This window comes from Sorex araneus, chromosome 3 (genome assembly GCF_027595985.1).
Source record: "Sorex araneus isolate mSorAra2 chromosome 3, mSorAra2.pri, whole genome shotgun sequence".
NCBI lineage: Eukaryota > Metazoa > Chordata > Mammalia > Eulipotyphla > Soricidae > Sorex > Sorex araneus.
This window is the reverse complement of record NC_073304.1, coordinates 191,380,579-191,402,520: the sequence shown is the minus strand read 5'-3', so window position 1 is coordinate 191,402,520 and position 21,942 is coordinate 191,380,579. Positions and strand designations below refer to the sequence as shown.

At 43.7% G+C, this 21,942-nt stretch overlaps 1 protein-coding gene across 1 annotated transcript in view; it reads right to left on the bottom strand.

Annotated features, from left to right (window-relative positions):
* The window catches only part of SMG6 (SMG6 nonsense mediated mRNA decay factor), a 282,134-nt gene that overhangs the window by 237,040 nt on the left and 23,152 nt on the right, over positions 1-21,942 (bottom strand). Inside the window, exon 8 of the mRNA XM_055131114.1 lies at positions 20,619-20,831. Within this exon, the coding sequence (XP_054987089.1) occupies positions 20,619-20,831 (213 nt within the window). The remainder of the gene's footprint in view (positions 1-20,618; positions 20,832-21,942) is intronic.

The following is a 21,942-nucleotide window of genomic DNA, read 5'->3' as shown; positions in this document are numbered from 1 at the left end:
AATCCCAGCATCCCATATGGTCCCCTGAGCACCGCCAGGAGTAATTCCTGAGTGTAGAACCAGGAGTAAACTCTTTGCATCGCCGGGTGTGACCCAAAAAGCAAAATAAATAAATAAATAATAAATAAATAAAATTTTGAAAAATTTTATTGACTTTTTACAAAGCTTTTTAAAATATTTTTGTTACTGATATTAAAAAAAAAAACTTCTTGGGTCCATAGAAAATATATATTAGTTTCCAAGACAAATAAAGCTTTAAACATAAGAGGTTAGAAAACAATCTTACAGGGGGCCGGAGCAATAGCAATCGGGTAGGGCGTTTGCCTTGCATGCGGCCGACCCGGGTTCAATCCCCGGCATCCCATATGGTCCCCCAAGCACCGCCAGGAGTAATTCCTCAGTGCAGAGCCAGGAATAAGCCCTGTGCATTGCCAGGTGTGACCCCCCCCAAAAAAAAAAAGCAAAAAAAAAAAAGAAAAGAAAACAATCTTACAAACAAATGGTGATTTTTTTTTTCTGTGGATTGAATCCGATCAGTCGCATACAAGACAAGTTCCCTACTCACTATACGAGTAGGCGCTGGTTCCCACATAATGATTTTTAAAAGACAGGTATGGCTATACTCATACAGACTACATAGATTTTTTTTCAACTTTCAAAAAGTAGTAAGAGACAGGAATGCAGTTGCACTGCAACCAAGTATGTGACCACAACAAAGTGAGCACCACAACCAATGTGTTAAACGCTTTCTCAGCTTCTATTAATATTGTCATTACAGCAAAAAGTGCAATAGCAACTATAAGGAATACATCTTAGTTTAATGGAGGGAAGAAATAAGGGGGAAAAGAGCTAAGAATGGATATAATGGGTAGGTGCTTGCCTTGCACACAGCTAACACAGATCCCCAGAACACCACATGGCCATCTGGGCACCACCAGAGGTGATACCTGAGTGCAAAGTCAGGAGTAAGCCCTGAGCACAGGGAGGACAGGGAGAGAGGGAGGGAAAGGAGGAAAGAAAATAAGAGGGAAGGAGGGAGAGGGAAAGAAGGAAGAGAAGGGAGAAAGGAAGGAAGAAGGGAAGGAAGGAGGAAAGGGGGGAGGGAGGAAGGAAGGAAGAGAAGGGAGAAAGGAAGGAAGAAGGGAAGGAAGGAGGAAAGGGGGGAGGGAGGAAGGAAGGAAGAGAAGGGAGAAAGGAAGGAAGAAGGGAAGGAAGGAGGAAAGGAGGGAGGGAGGGAGGAAGGAAGGAAGGAAGGAAGGAAGGAAGGAAGGAAGGAAGGAAGGAAGGAAGGAAGGAAGGAAGGAAGGAAGGAAGGAAGGAAGGAAGGAAGGAATCTGAAGGAATAGTGCAAGGTCTTAAGAGTATCTGCCTTGTAAGCATAAATCTCCAGTGTCCCACATGCACCAAGTACTATCCAGGCAGTTTGCTGTTTGACCCTTGCAACTCTATGGTATGTTATCCCTGGCTAGGAGTAGCCTCTGGGCACCACTGGGTGTGGCACCACTCAAACTAAGAAGAAAGAAATACCTGCAAAGACATTTTTTGAGGTCAACAATACCCTGAGACCGTAATAAGAAAAGGATATCACAGAAAAATAACGACAGACCAATAATATTTCTAATGAATATAGATGCAAAAATATTCAACAGAATACTAGCAAATAGGCCGAAAAGAGTATAGCAAGTAGGGTGCTTGTCTTGCATGTGGCCAACCCAAATTTGGGTCCCTGAGACTGCCAAGAGTAATTCCCAAGTGCACAGCCAGGAGTAAATTCCTCAGCACCACTGTGTATGGCCTCAAAACAAAACAAAACATCTAAGCAGACTTCAACAATACACTGAAAGGACAGTATATTATGACAAAGAAGGACTTATTTCAGGGATACAAGAATAGCTCAACATACCAAAACCAAATCAATATAAAACACTAAATACTTTAAAAGCAAAACCTAACCATGCAAACCATAATGCCAAAGGTGGGGTGGTGGGGGGTGTGGTGTAGAGAGAGAGAGAGAGAGAGAGGAAGGGAGGAAAGGAGAGGGAGGGAGGAGAGAGGGGGGGAGAGGGAGGGAGAAGATAGAGAGAGGAGAAGAAAAATGACTGCCATAGAGGCAGGTTGGGGTAGAGGCAGGCAGGGGTGGGCAGGCAGGAGGGAAACTGGGAACATTGGCAATGAGAAAGGTACACTGGTCAGGGATAGGTGTTAGTACATTGTATGGCTGAAACCCAATACAACTTTGTATATCTCACAGTGATTCAATTTAAAAACTTAAAAAAAAAAACCCTAACCACTATATACCTAAGGCTAAGGATATGGCTCAGAGTTAGAGCACATACCTTGCATGTGTGAAGTCCCTGGCACCAAAAGAAAACAAAAAAAAAGTCACTAAATTGCACTGCACAGAAAGTACAAGGGTAGGTACTTGCCTTGAATGCAGCCAGCCTCTGACAGATCGCTAGCACCACACAGTCTCCTGAGTACCACCAGGAGAGATCCTTGGGCACAGAGCCAGAAATAAGCACTGAACACAGCCAAGTGAGGGCCACACCCCACTCCCCTAAATCACAATATTAACAGAAGCTGAGAAAGCATGTGACAATACTCAGTAAACATTTATGATTAAAAATTGTCATTTAAGAAAATGGGGATTTAAAAAAATCACAACATAATAAAGACCATATGCGACAAATCCACAGCTAATATATGCAATGGTGGAGCTGGAGCAATAGCACAGCGGGTAAGGTGTTTGCCTTGCACGCAGCCAACCTGGGTTTGATTCCCAGCATCCCATATGGTCCCCTGAGCCCGCCAGGAGTAATTCCTGAGTGCAGAGCCATGGGTAACCCCTGTGCATTGCCGGGTGTGACCCAAAAAGCAAAATAAAAACATGGTAAAAACATGTTTTGTTTTGTTTTTTAAATCAGGAACAGGGATAGCTCAAAGGGATAGTCTCCTGCACATGCTTCGTATACAGGAGGCCCAAGTTAAAGTTCTGGCACCACATGGTCCCATAAGCACTGCTGAGGGTCGAGGGGTGGGGGAGCGGGGAGGTTGGGGGGGAATCCACATAGAGAGCCAGGACTGAGAACTGCCACGTATGTACCACCAAGAAACCAGACTCCCCAACCCCACCCCCCATGGAAAAGTGTCAAAAAAAAAAAAAACCAGGAACAATAGAAGGCTGTTTACTTTCACCACTTCTACTAATTGTTTCTAATTGCAGTCGAAGCCACACCCTGTGGTGCCTGAGGGCCACCAGGGTGGTGCCCAGAAAGGTGCTGCGGAAATGTCATGGAGTGTCAGAAATCAACCCTAAAATATAAACAAAAATAACTGACAATGATGAGAAGCAGGGCCAGAGCAATAATAGTACAGCGGGTAGGGCGTTTGCTTTGCATGCAGCCAACCTGGGTTCAATTCATTTCAGCATCCCATATGGTCCCCTAAGCAACACCAGAAGTAATTAAACAACAACAACAAAAAAACACATGCATCAATGCAATAGAACAAAAAAAGCTGAAATAAACTCATATATTGATATATGACTTATAAAGATTCTAAGACCAAACAACAAAGATAGGGTGCCAGGGACCAAAACCAGATCAACCACATGGAAGACAAATGCCCTGCCTGCTATTCCCCTTCCTCTGGCCCCCTTTCTCTATACTATCTTACCTCAGATATCTATGATGCCTGACAAAATTAATAAAAGCTACCAAGCTGCCAGTCACTAGCAAGAGAAAAATGGCATTCCTGAAGGCACTATGTCAAAGAAGAAAATCCTACACTAGTAGGTAGCACTGTCGTCCCTCAATTTCCTCGATCGGGCACCAGTAACTTCTCCACTGTGAGACTTGTTACTGTTTTTGGCATATCGAATACACCACTGGGAGCTTGCCAGGCTCTGCCATGCGGACGGGATACTCTTGGTAGCTTGCCAGGCTCTCCAAGAGGGATGGAGGAATCGAACCTGGGTCGGCCGCATGCAAGGCAAACGCCCTACCCACTCTGCTATCACTCCAGACACTAGTATAGAGATCATAAAACCAAACTCCCAGAAGCATACGGCTGTGATGCAGGCACGCAACATCTAATAGCCTAGTTCTTCCTCTTGGAGAACCTGACAAGCTACCAAGAGTCTACTGCCCGCACGGAAGAGCCTGGCAAGCTCCCTGTGGCATATTCATATCCAAAATACAGTAGAAGATATATACATACTTCTCAGAGAGTCCGCAAGCTACCTAAAGTATCCCGCCCATATGGCGGAGCCTGGCAAGCTACCTGTGGCATATTTGATATGTCAAAAACAGTAACGATAGGTTTCATTCCCCTGACCCTGAAAGAGCCTCCAATCACTGGGAAAGACTAGTAAAGGAGGCTGCTAAAATCTCAGAGTTGAGTGTAATAGAGACATTACTGGTGCCCACTCAAGTAAATAACAACAACAAAAACTTTTTTGTTTTCATTAAAATATTTTACAGGGCTGGGCCAGAGAGACAGTATAGCGGGTAGGCAGGTAGGTCTTACACATGGTTGACCTGGGTTCAATCACCAGCACCTTAGATGGCTAGAGCACCACCAGGAGTAATTCCTGAGTGCAGAACCAGGAGTAAAACCTGAGCGTGTCACAAACCAGCCCCCCCCAAAAAAATATTTAAAAGAGCAATTATTCATCTATCGGGTCTCTCAATCTTAATTACTACTAACCTAGAAATACTACTACCCACAGAAACTTCAACTATAATCCTACTTTCTAAATAAGGTCACAACTTTTGTTTTTGCTTAGAAGCCACACCTGGCAGTGCTCAGAACTTACTCCTGGCTCTGTGCTCAGGGATGACTCCTGGCAAACTCGGGGGACCATAGAGGATACTAAAGATTGAACCCAGGTTGGCTACTTGCAAGGCAAGGCCCCCTACCTGCTGTACTACCGCTTCCAAGGTTCAAGGTCACAACTTCTTTGTTTTTGTTTTAGAGCCACACTCAGAGGTACTCAGGGCTTACTCCTGGCTCTGTACTCAGAGATCACTCCTGGCAGTGCTGAGGGCCTTATGGGATGCAAAGATATTGAACTGGATCAGTTAGGCAAATGTCCTACCCACTATACTACCTCTTGGGCCCTGAAAGTCACTTCTTTTTTTCTTTTTTGGGGTCACACCCGGTGATGCACAGGGGTTATTCCTGGCTTTGCACTCAGGAATTACCCCTGGCAGTGCTCAGAGGACCATATGGGATTGCTGGGAATCGAACCCAGGTCAGCCTCGTGCAAGGCAAACACCCTACCCGCTGTGCTATCGCTCCAGCCCCTGAAAGTCACTTTTTATGCCCATAAGCCCCAAGTGAAATTTGAGCCTCATGCCTCAATTTATTTCTAATTAAAGCATCTTTCCCATGAAATGGACCCTGTAGATTCATTCATAGAAATTTGGAAGGATTTATATTTTTTTGAGCCACACTCAGAGCTTACTCCTAGCAAGATTGCAGAGCATACTCCTTCCATCTCTGCATTCAGAGATCTCTGCTGGGATGTTCAGGGATCATATGAGATGCTGGGCATTGAACCCAGATCAGCCACATGCAAGACAAATGCCTTACCTGTTTTACTATCACTCTGGCCCCACAGTTTTCCAAAAATTTTAATGACTCCTCTTACATGTCTAACTCCTCTTTTTTGTTATTGTCATTTTGGTTTTTGTTCAACCTGGCAGTGCTTGGGGACTACTCCTGTTCAGTGATGAGGGTTGCTCCCAGCAGCGTTTAGGGGAACATGCAGCGCCAGAGTCAACCAGGAGTATCCTGAATAGAGGTCTCTGAGCTATCTGATGACAATGTCTAATTTTTCTTGAACTCACACTTCCTTATTCATGTGACTTTAAGTTTCTCTTTACTCATGAGTGAGAAAAGATTAGAGTATCACCCTAATTGTACATTTTTATAACAGCAGAAAACAGATACCAGTGTGTTGATCTAGGCCGGAGAGATAGTACAGGGGTTAAGACAACTGACCCCACTACCACATGGTGCCCAACACAACCAGGGACAATCCCAGAGAAGAGAGTTGGCAGTGACTCCTGAGCACCACTGGATAAGGTCCAAACTACCACCACCACCACCACCACCACCACCACTCCCCAGCAAATTAATAATATTGGCCTAAGAAATAAGAGTATCATACAGGGTTATGGCTCAGTGGTAAATTGCATGCCTTAAATGCATGAGAACTGAGAACAGAGTTTGCTAAACAGTACCAAGAAAAAAACAAAAAGAGAAATAGTTTTCAGATTACTCTAAATGCTGTGCACTATGTTAATTATATGGGTAGAACATACATTAAGATGTTAATATCATCTCTACTTGGTAAAAATATCACTGTACCACTGTCATCCCATTGATCACCAATTTGCTCTAACGGGTGCCAATAACGTCTCCATTCACCCTAGCCCTGAGATTTTAGCAGCCTCTCTTTACTCATTCTTCCCAGCAGTGCTGCACTGGAGGCTCTTTTAGGGTAAGGGGAATGAGACCCATCATTGTTACTGTATTTGCATACGCCACGGAGAGCTTGCCAGGCTCTGACGTGCAGGCAGGATGCTCTCGGTACCTTGCCAGGTTCTCTGAGAGGGAGAAGTAGGCTATAAGAGGAAACAGCTCAACAGGACGCAGTGCATATTTTGTATCCAAGAGCCCTGGATCTAATCCAAGAGCCCTGTCTGATACCCAGCACTGCATGGTTCCCAAATACTTCCAAGAGTTACTTCTGGACACTGAGTTGGGTGTAGCTACGGAGAACAACACTATTCCAACCTCCCTCCCCCAAAAAGTTTAATTTTTATTTTTGGGCCACACCCAGCAATGCTCAGGGCTCACTCCCGGTCCTGCCAGTGCTTGGGGATGGAGGTGGGAGGGGGTTTGTGAGGCAAGCACCCTACCCACGGTTTTACAGTAAGCATTTCTTTGTTTTGTAAGTTTTAAGGCAATGCAAACACCAAAATGAAAAAGGGGAGTGGGACACTACTTAATTTAAGCCATCAATAATTTCCTCTAACAACCAAGACACAAAGACTAGAAGATGGCTTAGTTGTCTAAAGCACATGCCAAGGGCCGGAGCGATAGCACAGCGGGTAGGGCGTTTGCCTTGCACTCGGCCAACCCGGGTTCGATCCCCGGCATCCCATATGGTCCCCCAAGCACTGCCAGGAGTAATTCCTGAGTGCAAAGCCAGGAGTAACCCCTGAGCATCGCTGGGTGTGACCCAAAAAGCAAAAAAAAATAAAATAAAATAAAAATAAAAAAATAATAAAGCACATGCCAAGAAAGCAGAAGACTGGGATTTCAGACCCTAGGCCCATCACATGAAATGCCAAGACAGTAACAGTAGCATGGGTTGTGAGTCTTGAAGAAGAGGGTCTTTAAGATGGCTCCAGTGGTTTAAAAAGAGCACGCCCAGCAAGCACTAAGGCACACCTGCAAGTATCAAGGTAATCTGCACAGCTCTGCTATGAGATTCCAAAGGGAGAGGAGGAAGGGAATGAATGGTACTAGTGCCTCTGTATATTTCAGTTCAGAATTTCTAAAACACCCTTGAAGAACAGCAGCAAAAACTGTGAGGCAAAAAATTCAATTAAAGGGCCAGAGTCATAATACAGTAGGTAGGACATTTGCCTTGCATGCGACCAGCCACTGTTCAATCCCCAGCATCACATATAGTCCTCTGAGCACTGCCAGTTGTAATTCCTGAGCCCAGAGCCAAGAGCAACCCTTGAGCACTACTGTTAGCACTGTCATCCCATTGTTCACCGATTTGCTCGAGCAGGCACCAGTAATGTCTCCACTGTGAGACTTGTTACTGTTTTTGGGATATCTAATATGCCACGGGTAGCTTTCCAGGCTCTGCCGTGCAGGCAAGATACTCTTGGTAGCTTGCCGGGCTCTCCGAGAGGGACAGAGGAATCGAACCTAGGAGCACCACTGTGTGTGGCCCAAAAAGACAAAAAAAAAAAAATCAATTAAAGAGCCTGTGCATGTGGCTCTTTAGTAGATCAACTAACATGCATGAGGTTCCATGAATTTGATCCTTAGCATTGCCCCCAATCACTGAGAATAATCTCCAGCACTGCCACTGTACCCCACAGTCACAAGTGTGCAACTCTCGGGGCTGGAGTGGTAGCACAGCAGGTAGGGCGTTTGCCTTGCACGTGACCGACCCGGGTTCAATTCCCAGCATCCCATATGGTCCCCTGAGCACCACCAAGGGTAATTCCTGAGTGCAGAGCCAGGAATAACCCCTGTGCATTGCCGGGTGTGACCCAAAAAGCAAATTTTAAAAAAAGCAAACTTATACAACTGTTACCTTCTATCCTACCAAACGTAAAGAATAAAATGGTACTGCTTTGGTTAAAATAACAACAAAGATGTGTAAATCAACAAGAAATTCCAGAAACAAATTATTTCCTGAGTCCAGAAGTAACTATATGAAACCAGGCTACTGACCACTCCCTACCCATAAAACAGCACCAAATGAGAAAGTAGTTCCTGCAGAAGGCTCAGGCTCTGACCATTCCAACTTTCTCACATTATACTCCAAATTCCAGAGTATGGCATCCTGCTAGCTTTCTGTTGTGTCACACTTCCTGTCTTTGCTCATATTGTTCCCTCTACTTGGAACACAGTGCCTGGTTAACGTTTCCAGGAAACTTTCATTCTCCTTTGACTTCATGACATTTTACACTTCCTCCAAAAGCTGACGACAGGGGCCAGAGTGAAGTACAGTGAGGAGGGCGTTTGCCTTGCACATGGATAACCCTGGTTCAATCCCTGGCACCCCATAAGGATACCTAAGCATGCCAGGAGTAATTCCTAAGCCAGGAATAACCTCTAAGCATCACCAGGTGTGGTTGCAAAACCCTTCTCCCCCCCACACAAAAAAAACTGATGACATAGCCTTCTCTGTGCTTCTGCAATACCAAATAATCCTCATGACACACACAATATAATCTTTATCTGAGAACTCACTTATCAAAACTTATTAATAACACTAAAATAAGTGCTGATGGTGTTTCTGGAGTCATTACAAGACACGTACAGAGTAGCCAAGTATTTAAATGGTCTGATATATATATTACTCACTACCTGAAGTTAGGCAAGATAACTTCCCTGCTTTCTTGTTTAAACTTTTAAAACTTAAAGCATGGGCTGGAGCGATAGCACAGCATTTACCTTGCACACGGATGACCCGGATTCAATTCCCAGCATCCCAATTATGGTTCCCTGAGCACACACCCACAAACCACCTCCGGCTCAGCAATATAAGCTCATTTATTGGCCTTATTTCAGAGACCCGTAAATCTCAAAAGAGATCAAAAACCACAATTAGGGCCAGCGGCACGGCGCCCTGCAGGGCATATGCCAATAGTTTATTTCTCTGGAAAAGATGGAAACAAGGGCCATGATCCAAAGACACACAAAAGAATCTCTGAACTGAACAGCTCACTACAAAGATGCAACCAAGCTGACTTCACAGGGTGCCTCAGACAGGGGCAAGAGTCATCCCTCCACCTGCCCCCTAGAAACCCCAGTGGCCACCAACTTCCAGAAGCCAATGAGAAGTGCAGGTACGCCACGGGTTCAGTGACTACAAACTCCAGGTCTCAAAGGATAGGGGATGGGCCAGTTCTTCTCATTCCGAACAAACTGCCTCCGCCTCCTACTTAATGATTCAGAAACACACAAAACAATCTCCGAATTCTTTTGGCTGTGGAGATTTCTCCAGACCCTAATTATGTGGAGTTTTGGAGTTCCAGGAGCACATGGCCACTCTCACAGCCAAGAAACATCTTATGCTATTCATAACAAGCAATACAAAAGAGAGTATGGGGGAGATTGTTTGCCATAGAGGCAGGGGGTGGGGTGGGATGGGGGGGATACCAGGTTTCTTGGTGGTGGAAGATGTGCACTGGTGGAGGACTGGGTAATCGATCATTGTATGACTGAAATTCAAACAGGAAAGCTTTGTAACTGTATCTCACGGTGATAATAATAAAGAAACAAAATTAACTTTCTGAATAAAAAAAAGTAATGTGGAGTTCATGCCTAATTAAATCAGCTTAATCAATGGTTGAATAAATAGCAGTACTCCATATTTAAAAATAATAATAAGGATTGGAGCGATAGCACAGCAGGTAGGTGTTTGCCTTGCATGAGCCCAACCTGAGTTCGATTCCTCCGTCCCTCTCAGAGAGACTGGCAAACTACCAAGAGTATCCCACCTGCACGGCAGAGCCTGGCAAGCTACCCATGGCATATTCTATATGCTAAAAACAGTAACAATGAGTCTCACGATGGAGACGTGACTGGTACCCGCTCGAGCAAATGGATGAACAATGGGACGACAGTGCTACAGTGCTAATAATAATAAGTGAAAAATAAAAGTTAGGGGCCGGAGAGATAGTACAGCGGGTAGGGTATTTGCCTTGCATGCGGCCGACCCGGGTTTGATTCCCAGCATCCCATATGGTCCCCTGAGCACAGCCAGGAGTAATTCCTGAGTGCAAAGACAGAAGTAATCCCTGTGCATTGCTGGGTGTGACCCAAAAAGCAAAATTTAAAAAAAAAAAAAATTAAATAATAATAATAAATAAAAATAAAAATTAGGGGCCAGAGAAATAGTACAGCAGATAGGGCATTTGTCTTGCACAGAGCCAACCCAGGTTCTACCCCCGGTATTCCATATGGTCCCCAAAGTACTACTAGGAGTAATTCCTAAGAGCAGAACCAGGAGTAACGTCTGAGCATTGCTGGGTGTGGCCCAAAAAGAAAAATAAATGTTAATTAAAAACATTAAATATGGCCTTTTTTTTTTTATTGCAGTGCCAGGGATCCACTGCATTTTTATTACTGACTATATGCTGGCCCTGAATAAGACACCTTTTCTATTATTTTGTTTTTGGATCATGCCCAGCGATGCTCAAACTCATGGCTCTGTGCTCAGGAATCACTCCAGCTGGTGCTCAGAACAATAGGTATGCGCTACCCACTGTACATCTCGCCAGCCGTGGATAAGACAGTTTAAACAGAAATATTAAAACAAGTTTATGTAGGACCAGAGATAGGAAGGGGAAAAAAGATTTTCTACTCACAGCACCAAATATGTTGTAGATGTGACAGTCACAGAGAGCTGGGAGAAAAGTTAGGAACAGTAAACCAAAACATGCCAGAACATGACTCACTAAAGCTGAGAGAGAACATTTATCATTGGCTGCCTTCTACATTGAACCATTCTTCTCTAGAAGACAGATATTTTATTCTACTCAGAACAAAGACAACAGAGCAATAGGTAGAATCTGAAAAACACCTCAGCAATTCCACAAGAGATGCTCACCATTCTCAATGTTGGAAATAATGTGCTCACATTTGTCATGCTATAGATTTTATTTGTGGGAATCACAGTGCTCAGAGTCCATGCCCAGCACGGTGCTTGGAAGCCACTTGCAGCAGGCTTGAGGTTTGCTCCCAAGAGATCCCACATGCAAAGCATGTCTTCCAGCTCTTTGAGTCTAATCCCTGGCCCTATAATATACTCAATAATTTCACTGTCACTGTCATCCCATTGCTCATCAATTTGCTCGAGCAGGCACCAGTAAGGTCTCCATTGTGAGACTTGTTACTGTTTTTGGCATATCGAATACACCACGGGGAGCTTTCCAGGCTTTGCTGTGCAGGCGGGATACTCTCAGTAGCTTGCCGAGCTCTCCAAGAGGGGCGGAGGAATCGAACCCAGGTCGGCTGCTGCAAGGCGAATGCCCTACCCAGCCCACTCAATAATTTACTACCAACAATAGATTGTATGTTAAGCAGTACTGCTTTTTAATTTCCAAAGATTCTGAGGTGTAGCAAAAGGCACATCTAATATGTAAAAAGCATTTAAGATTCAAGACTGAAGTGACAGTACAGTAGGATATATAGCTATACTCCATATAATCTCCTAAGTCCCTCCAGGAATGATCCCTGAGCACAGAGTCAGGAGTAGGCCCTGAACTTTGCCAGTGTGGCCCCCAAACAAACAAAAAACAATTTGGGACTCCAGTGACACTCAATTTAAGTGGACTATTTAGCTGGCAGGAGGTAAGAGACATGGGCAGAGAAAAAAAGCCCATTATCATGTCTCCAAAAGAACAAGATACTGCCAAATCTTCCCAGGTAGGCTGGTCCAGGTTGAGAACTCTGGGGTCTTCTTGGAATGGGGGTGGGCAGATTTCCCTTTCTGCCTAACGGTGCAGAAGCCAGCATTCACACCCAACAGCTTCGGACACAGAAACTGCCCAGGGACACAACTGAACTTCATCAAAGTGTCAAGCCACCAAATTGTTGCAGATCTAAAGCTCCTATACAGTAAAGCGATATATATCAACATTTTATAGTACCGTCAGGCTAACAGAATCACAGCAAATCTGATGGGAAAGTTGCATATAAGACCACCGAGTTCAATGAGTCTAAACACGGAAGGCTCAATTAGCACTAACCAGCACAGGAGATCCTCAGATAATGACTTTAGTAACATCAATGCAAGATATAAAAATTATCACAAGTTGATTACTACCAATTTGCCTTTGTGTTGTAATAAACAATATTAAGTAAATCTGTAATTACAAGGGGGCAGGATGGGATGGTGGGTTGGAAACTGGGGACAATGGTGGAGGTAAGGACACACTTGAGGCCTAAAGCAACAGTAATATAACAACTTGGTAAATCACGGTACTGTAATAAAAAAAATTTAAATCTGAGACTCAATACTTTAAGTTGATGCCACTTATGGGTCTAGAGAGATAGTACAGGAGATAAAGCACTTGCCTTGCATGCAACCATCAGCAGTTCCAATCCCCAGCACCATAAATGGTCCCCACAAGCACCACCAGGAATAACTCCTGAGTACAGAGCCAGGAGTAAGTCCTGAGCCCTGATAGGTGTAACCCAAAAACAAACAAAAAAGGATGAGACTTATCATCACTGAAGTTGCTGGCACACTCTTCCCAGGTTGCATGTTCTACCCAAACCACATTTTAAGTTTGAAAACCAAGAAGCCACAATCAAATTTACTACAGCCATATAGAAAGAGAGAGGTATCCAAAACCTATTTGGCGTAGGTTTTGGATATCTAAGAGAACAGGTTAATCAGAACTCTATTATGATTACAGAAAACCATCTGAGCCAAGCCACTTGTAGGGGAAGGGGCGTTCCTAAACTCAGGCGGCCTTCGGCCAACCCAGCCAATGGCTCAATCAAGGGCCTGAAGATGTGATGCTACTTGGATCCTGTAGTGCAGGGGATAACTGGGTCACCCCAGTAGTACTGAGACCTCCAGGCCAAACCCAGTAGCGTTTGGGGGGGATCTCCAGGGCTACACCCAGTGATGCTTGGGAGACCATGTGGTCCTGGAACTCAAACATGAGTCAAAAGCATGCAATACTATCTCCCAGCCACAACTTCTTACTGAAAGATCTAAGTTGTTAATGCCTCACAACCTTCCATTGCCTGGCAGAGAATAGGACACAGGGTTGAGGTAATAGGCAGAGACATTATCACCGGGATAAATACAGCTGTCCTAGATGAGGAACAGGCCAGGGTTGTCCTCCACTGCCAAGACATATGGACTGGGGGGCCAGAGCAATAGTACAGCAGGTAGGTACAGCAGGTACAGCAATTTGCCTTGTACACGGTTGATCCAGGTTTGATTCATGGTGTCCAGTATGGCCCCCAAACAACTGCCAAGAGTAATTCCTGAGTAACCCCTGAGTATTGCCAGGTGTGACCTCCCCCCAAAAAATATACACATATTTTTTAAATCTAAATTCTTTTTGGTAATGCTTGCAATGTTAAAGAGATTATACTTTGGTCAGAAAACTACTGATATTGTGTGACGACCACGCGAGGGCTGTTGCTTCCTGTGGCTCTGGAGGACTGGCTGGAGTGCAGAAGAGAAGAGAAATGAAGCAATCCATTCTTGGGAGCTCCAGTCTCTCCTCCCCAGGAAGTACGGCCTTGTATTATATATTCAGTTTCTCATGGAATTCAGCAGAGTTTTGTTCCATAATCATAAGATAATTATTTATACATTTGTACTTTAGAGTTAATTTTCCTGGTCATCTGTAAGTTATGCTTTAATATATGCCTTTTACATATTTAATGAGTCATCCAACTCAACATGAAGGTTCCCTTAGAAATGATCATTGACTGCTTATCATGGAAAATCGATTGGTAACTAGTCTATCTGATACAGTTCTACAAAATTACTGCACTATTTTAGGGACTGAACCCAGGGCTTTGCACATATTATCATGAGATTCTGATGGAAGGCCACACCTGGGTAAATATCTGCTTGCTACACTACTACTATCTTTTAAGGACAATCACACACAGTTTCTATGATTCTTGAATCGTGGATATTTGAGTTACTTATAGTACCAGAGTCTCTTGCCCCCATGCCTGGGGCCCCTCAGAGGAGGTGGGTTGAGTTTCCCTCCCCACCCCGAGCAGAGCCCCAGCAGCCAAGGACCTCTGCAGCCCAGCCACAGCCATGCTCAAGACCCCTCTCCACACATTTGGACGAGCCTCACACATGAAGGAACCGGCAGAGGAACCCAGGTGTGCGGGACCCGGAGCTGGGTCTCCAAGATCTCCAAGCCTGCTCGGATCGGTACTAGGCCTCTTCCGCACAGATCCCCTATTTTCCAGTAGCTAGGCGGTCACACCCAGAAACTGCCCCCAGGGCCATGTACTCCCATCAACTGCCAACATCCAGAGACTATAAAACCAAGTTCCTGGAAGCACACGACTGCTTAGCGTGATATCTTATAGCCTAGTTCTCCCTCTCGGAGAATCTGGCAAGCTACTGAGAGCTTCATGCCCACATGGGAGAGCCTGGCAAGCTCCTCATGGTGTATTCATATGCCAAAACCAGTAACAATGATGGGTCTCATTCCCCTGTCCCTGAAAGAGCCTCCAATGTGGCACCATTGGGAAGGACGAGTAAAGAGAGGCTTTAAAATCTCAGGGATAGGACAAATGGAGACATTACTGAGACTGCTCAAGAAAACTGACGATCAACATCAACGGGATAATGATGATGATGATGATGATGATGATGATGATATGGATAAATTAAATGACAAAATTTTGAGTAAATATCACAGTAATACTAAGAACATACTGAGAAAAGCCATCCATAGACAAAAGGAAATAATGTACTTATTTTAACTGAATTTGTTCTATAATCATCACAAGAAAATAATCTGAGCATAACACTAAATTTTTATTCACTTATGTATGGTTTTGTTCATGAAAAACACGAGCTGAGCATAAAAAACTACCCAGCTGAACTAAGCCACATAGAATACACAACACACACACACATATACACAAATACACAAAACACACATCTACTAGTTATCACAGTTCACTGTGTTGACCCCTGTGAACCACATTTATCATACATGGAGTTATAGCTAACTGTCCATGTACAAATATCTATCCTTCTACCACCTCACAATAACTTAAAGGCTGTAATCTTTCTCTGTCTACTTCTATAAGCCAACTTCAAGTCTTTTTTAAGGTTTATTTACATATACCTTATATAGTAAATACAAATAAGGTTGTATATGTGTTTAAGTTTATTTCTGTTTTTGTTTTCTTTTTTTTTTTTTTTTGCTTTTTGGGTCACACCCAGCGATGCTCAGGGGTTACTCCTGGCTTTGCACTCAGGAATTACTCCTGGCGGTGCTTGGGGGACCATATGGTATGCCGGGGATCGAACCCGGGTCGGCCGAGTGCAAGGCAAATGCCTTACCCGCTGTGTTATCACTCCGGCCCCTATTTCTGTTTTTTAAATGTCACTAGATCCAGGCTGCAGAGATAGTACAGTAGGTAATGCACATCCCATATGGTATCCCAACACTGTCAGTAGTAATTCTTAAGTGCAGAGTCAGGAGTTAGCCCTAAGCATCATCAGATGTGACAAAAACAAACAAAGCAAAAAATATCACTGAGCCCTAATAGACATATATAGGTCCACTCATTGCCAAAAACTTGAGTATACTACATTCACCTCCAGTCCATACTCTCCAGTAACAGGCCACATACTGGATCATAAAACATTTCCACAAAAATCAAGAAAATAGGGGCTGGAGCGATAGCACAGTGGGTAGGGCGTTTGCCTTGCACACGGCCAACCCAGGTTCGATTCCCAGCATCCCATATGGTCCCCTGAGCACCGCCAGGGGTGATTCCTGAGTGCAGAGCCAGAAATAACCCCTGTGCATTGCCAGGTGTGACCCAAAAAGAAAAATAAAAATCAAGAAATAATAGTCATGTCAGTTATGCTTTCAGATCATGATGTTTTCAAAGTGGGAATTAATACAATGAGTAAGGCACTTGCCTTGCACATAGCAAATTTCTTTTAATCTCTTGCACTCCATATTGGCAGGTGACCCCTGAGCAGAGAGCAGGGAATAAGCTCTGAGCACCACCAGGTGAACACCCCCACCTCCCGCACAAAAAAAAAAAAAAAGTGGGAATTAAATCATGAATAGAAACAAAAAACTCGAAACACTTGGAAAGTAAATCAACATACATACATAAATATGGAAAAAAATATGTTGGGGCTCAAAAGAATAATAGTACAGTGGCTTAGAACTCCTGCCTAAGTTCATAATTATGAATTCAAACTGCTGGTGTTCCACATCCCAAGCACAATCCTGGCAGCTGTGCTATCTGAACCTAGCTGCCCTGCTCTCTATAATCTTAAGTGCTGCCTATCTCTGTAATCTCCAGTGCTGCTGAGTGATTTTTTGGCCACACCAGCCAGGAGTATAAAAGCACCATAAAGATGGTTCAGAAACCTGTGAGCATGGAAACCAAAAAGAAGTGTAAGCACCACAGCCAAGAAGTGTAACCTCTGGCAGGCACATGCGTGAGCACTGCAAGGACCCCTGGCAAGCTTCACAAGTATAACTGGTGTTCTTCAACAAAGACAGGCCATCTGTCAGCAACACAACTAGAAGAGTACAAAATCTAGTGAACAAGACTGTGCAAGCCAATATCTGATCTCACTCCCAAGAAAACCCTTGTAAAAAAAAAAATGGTAAGTACTATAGCCAGGCAAATGTGCAACACCCAGTCAATGCAACACTAACAAAAGGAAAGGTGAGGGAGAGGCGATGGGACCACAGAGAGAGTACAGAGAGCTTAAGGCATGCGCCCTGAATGCAGCTGACTCCAGTTCAATTCCAAACAAGCACAGGCTGATCCTGAGTACTGCCAAGAGTGACCCTTAGTGCAAAACTAGGAGTAGCCACTGAATATTGCTGGGCATGACCCTATAAACAAACCCAAAAAATCACCAACAAAGATTTCTTGTATTGTGTCCCTAATCCTATTTCACTGTAAGCTCTGCAGTTTCTATGGTGAAATTATGCAGAACACATTGCATTTTAGTAATGTGTTACTTTATAACAGAACTGCATGTCATTTAAAAAAGCAAATTGGGGGTCAGAGTGATAGGACTGTGGGTAGGGCTTTGCCCTGCATGCAGCAGACTCAGGTTCAGTTCTAACATCCCATATGGTGCCCTAAGCAACATCAGGAGTGACTCCTGAGTGCAGAGCCAGGAGTAACCCCTGAGCTCTGCTGGGTATGTTCCAAAAACAAACAAAAAACCCAAAATAAAAAATATAAATAAATGTCAAAAAAAAGGTCAAGAAAGTACTCCATCAAATATTAACAGTGGTGAGGCAGGAGAGACAGTACAGCATGTACAGCACTTGCCTTGCACACTGACAAGTTCAATCCATGCCACCCCATGTGGTCCCCAAAGCACAGCCTGGAGTGATCCCTTAGCGCAAAGCTAGGAGTAAGCCCTGAGCACAGCTGGGTGTGGCCCAACAACAACAAAAAAGATCTAAGAAGGACAAGGAAAAATGTGACAAGACCATTTGAAAAGTCTGTAGGTTACTGAAATGATGGTAATTTTGATTAGGATGGTGGTAACATAAATAGATTAAAAAATGGAGGGGATCAGTGAGATGGGCTCAAAGGGTTGAAGCACAAGTTTTGCAAGCAAGAGTTCCAGGTTAGATACCCAGTACTGTACAACAGTTCCCAAGCACTGCAGAAATGACCTTCAAGCACCAAGTTAGGGGTAGCTCCAGTACACACTAGTAGGTGTGCCCCTCACTCCAAACAAGGAAAGAGAAAAAGGGGAGGTGATTTCAACTTATGATTAAAATACAGATTTAGGGGCCAGAGCGATAGTACAGCAGGTAGGGTGTTTGCCTTGCACGTTGCCAACCCAGGTTCAATCACCGGCATCCCACATGGTCCCCCAGCACTGCCAGAAGTAATTCCTGAGTACAGAGCCAAGAGTAACCCCTGAGCATCGCTGGGTGTGACCACAAAGCAAATAAATAAATAAATAATAAAAAACTAAAAAACAGATTTAAGAGTTCTTGGTATTGATTAAAGACCAAGAATTTAATCAATTTAATCTTGGTATGGGACTGCAGCGATAGCACAGCGGGAAGGGCACTTGCCTCGCAAGCAGTCAACCCAAGTTCGATTCTTCCGTCTTTCTCGGAGAGCCCGGCAAGCTACCGAGAGTATCCCGCCCACACGGCAGAGCATGGCAAACTACTTGTGGCATATTCAATATGCCAAAAACAGTAACAAGTCTAACAATAGAGACATTACTAGTGCCTGCTCAAGCAAATTGATGAACAATGGGATGACAGTGCTATAGTGCTACAATGGTATTGATTAGATACCTCTACCAAGGTACCAAAAAAGGAAGAATGATGCAAGTCACCTAAGATAAGTACTTCTCACATCCTAACTTCAAACCATAATGAACTACCTCAGTCTTTTTGCCTATTTCAAGTTTCTGTCTCTTCCTTCAATTAAAAATGTTTTCTCACTGAGTCCTCCCCAACCACGCCCAGATAAGGCATGCTCCCAGTCTCTCAGGTTATCCTTGTCCGCACTTGCTAAACTGCATTAAAACTATGCATTATATATTACAATCATATATTTACCTTTTGTCTTAACTAGAGTGGGTGTTTAAGAGCCACCTTTTAAAAAATTTATCACGTGCAAAGCAAATGACCTACCCACTATACTTTCACTGAGCCCTCATTAATATATTTTATATCTATTGCACGCAGCTGACCCGGGTTCAATTCCTCTGCCCCCTCCAAGAGCCTGGCAAGCTACCAAGAGTATCTCGCCCGCACAGCAAAGCCTGGCAAGCTCCCCGTGGCGTATTCAATATGCCAAAAACAGTAATATGTCTCACAATGGAGAAGATACTGGTGCCCACTCGAGCAAATCAATGAGAAATGGGATAAGAGTGATATAGTGATACAATGATTCACTTCTCCACATCTCTAAAACGTTTCCTAATTCAGATCCTTCCCATAGCTCCCTCCGACTGCATTTATTTCTAGTCTTATCATATCCTAATTTTTCACAAAGTATGACTTAGGTGTCTAAAATACACATTAAGTCTTTTCCCTAATTAAATTATTCAATACTCCTTAGTAACATCATAAAATTATTTAGTGACCTTCAAGATCTGGTCCCAAGAATATCAATACCATAAATATTAACACTATTCTGAGGGCTGGAGTGATAGCACAGCGGGTAGGGCGTTTGCCTTGCATGCGGTCGACCCGGGTTCGATTCCCAGCATCCCATATGGTACCCTGTGCACTGCCAGGAGTAATTCCTGACATAAGCCAGGAGTAACCCCTTGTGCATCGCCAGGTGTGACCCCAAAAAAATTAACACTATCCTAACCATGTATTAGTAAAGTATAGTTTAAAAAAACTCTGGGAGCTGGAGCGATAGCACAGGGGGTAGGGCGTTTGCCTTGCAGGTGGCTGACCCGGGTTCAATTCCCAGCATCCCATATGGTCCCCTGAACACCGCCAGGAGTAATTCCTGAGTGCAAAGCCAGGAGTAACCCCTGTGCATCGCCAGGTGTGACCCAAAAAGTAAAAAAATAATAAAATAAAATAACTCTGGTCTCAGCTTCCCTCCTCTACACACTCTTTCAAGAAGAGTTTTACTCCTCAAGGCATTCTAAGTTTCCCTAAAACTGCAATCTCTTACCATAAATATAAAATCCCACCCAAAGACCTGAAATTTCATACTGAGGACTCCAAATCCAGAACAGAAAAAAAATTTCTCATCCTACACTACATACTTTTTTTTCCTATAGAATTTTTCATTTAGAAAAATTACTTTTACTAAATTCTATAGTGCCCCATAGTGGTGAGAGAAGGAAGTACATAGTAAAGAAAAAGTGGGCCAGAGATAGTAAAGGAGATAAGATGATTTTCTGGCATGAACTCCAGTACTACATCTGATCTAAAGAGCACTGTCAGAGTTTACTCAAGCACAGAGCACCACCAAGTGTAGCTCAAATAAACCAAAAAGAAAAAATAAAAGGCAATCAAAGAGGAAATTGACAAGGACATTAAGAGAGCCTTAAACAATTCATTGTGATCAGTGGGGAATGTCTGTATGTACTAGGGACTCAAAACTGGTTCATTACATCAGCTTCTGGAACTTACCTCACTGGGACTGAGGCTACCCAGCCCATTCTCCTGTTCAGAATCCTTCCCAGATTCAGTGCCTTGGGAGGAGCGGGGATGGGATGGATGAATCCAGATCTCCAGACGGGTGGTATCCTCTCCAACATGTCGGAAAGTAGACCTCTTTCCTTTCCGCCACTGGTCAGAGTTCAATTCCATTTCCTCATGTTGCTTCTTTTCCATCTGTTCTGCCTGTACAATAGAGAAACTCAGAGTCCTGAAATTCAACTAATAAAAAGATGTACCTTATATAAGAAGGCGGGGCCAGGGGCTGGAGCGATAACACAGCGGGTAGGGCATTTGCCTTGCACTCGGTTGACCCGGGTTCGATTCCCAGCATCCCATAGGGTCCCCTGAGCACCGCCAGTAGTAATTCCTGAGTGCAGAGCCAGGAGTAACCCCTGTGCATCACCAGGTGTGACCCAAAAAAGCAAAAAAAAAAAGAAGGCAGGGCCAAAGAGATAGCACAGGGGGTAAGCCACTTGTCTTGCAAGTAGTCAATCTGGGTTCATTCACCAGAATCACATATGAATCACCAAGCCCCACCAAAAATGATCTGTGAGCACAGAGCCAGAAGTAAGCTCCAAGCATAATTAGGTATACCCCAATGCCTTCCAAAAAAACCAAAGTGATAAGAGGAGCTGAACACAGTCTCAAATTAGATATCTAAATGGCCAATAGATAATAAAAAGTACTCACATCAGGTTAAAAAAAAAAAAAAGAAGTTCTTATCAAGTAAATGCAAACCAAACCAAACCAAATGATCACCTAAATAATTTCAATAATCATTCACACCAGGAAGATTGCCACACATCAAAAAGAGCAGAAACTACCAGTTACTGTGCAGATGGGGAAAATAGAACCCCATCTACTGCTGGGGGAAATGTCTTCTGGTTCAGTCTCTATGAACACTACTATGGAGATTTCTCTAAAAATTAAGAACTGAAAAACTAGAGAGATAGTAAAAGGTAAGGTGTTTGAACATTGCCCTGCACATGTTCAATGCTGTTTGATTCCCAGCATTGCATACAGTTCCACAAACACCACTAGGAGTGATCCCTGAAACACAGAGCCAGGAGTAAACCCCGAAGATAGATGTGGCCCAAACCTCAAACAAGCCCCCAAAATTTATAAAATAATAATAATAATAATAATAATAATAATAATAATAATAATAATAATAACTGAGCTTCTGTACATAATTCAGCAATTCCAATTCTTGGTATCTACCCCAAGAATTCATAACTGTTATTTTGAAAAGGTATTTGCACTCCTACGTTCATTATAACACTATTCACAACAA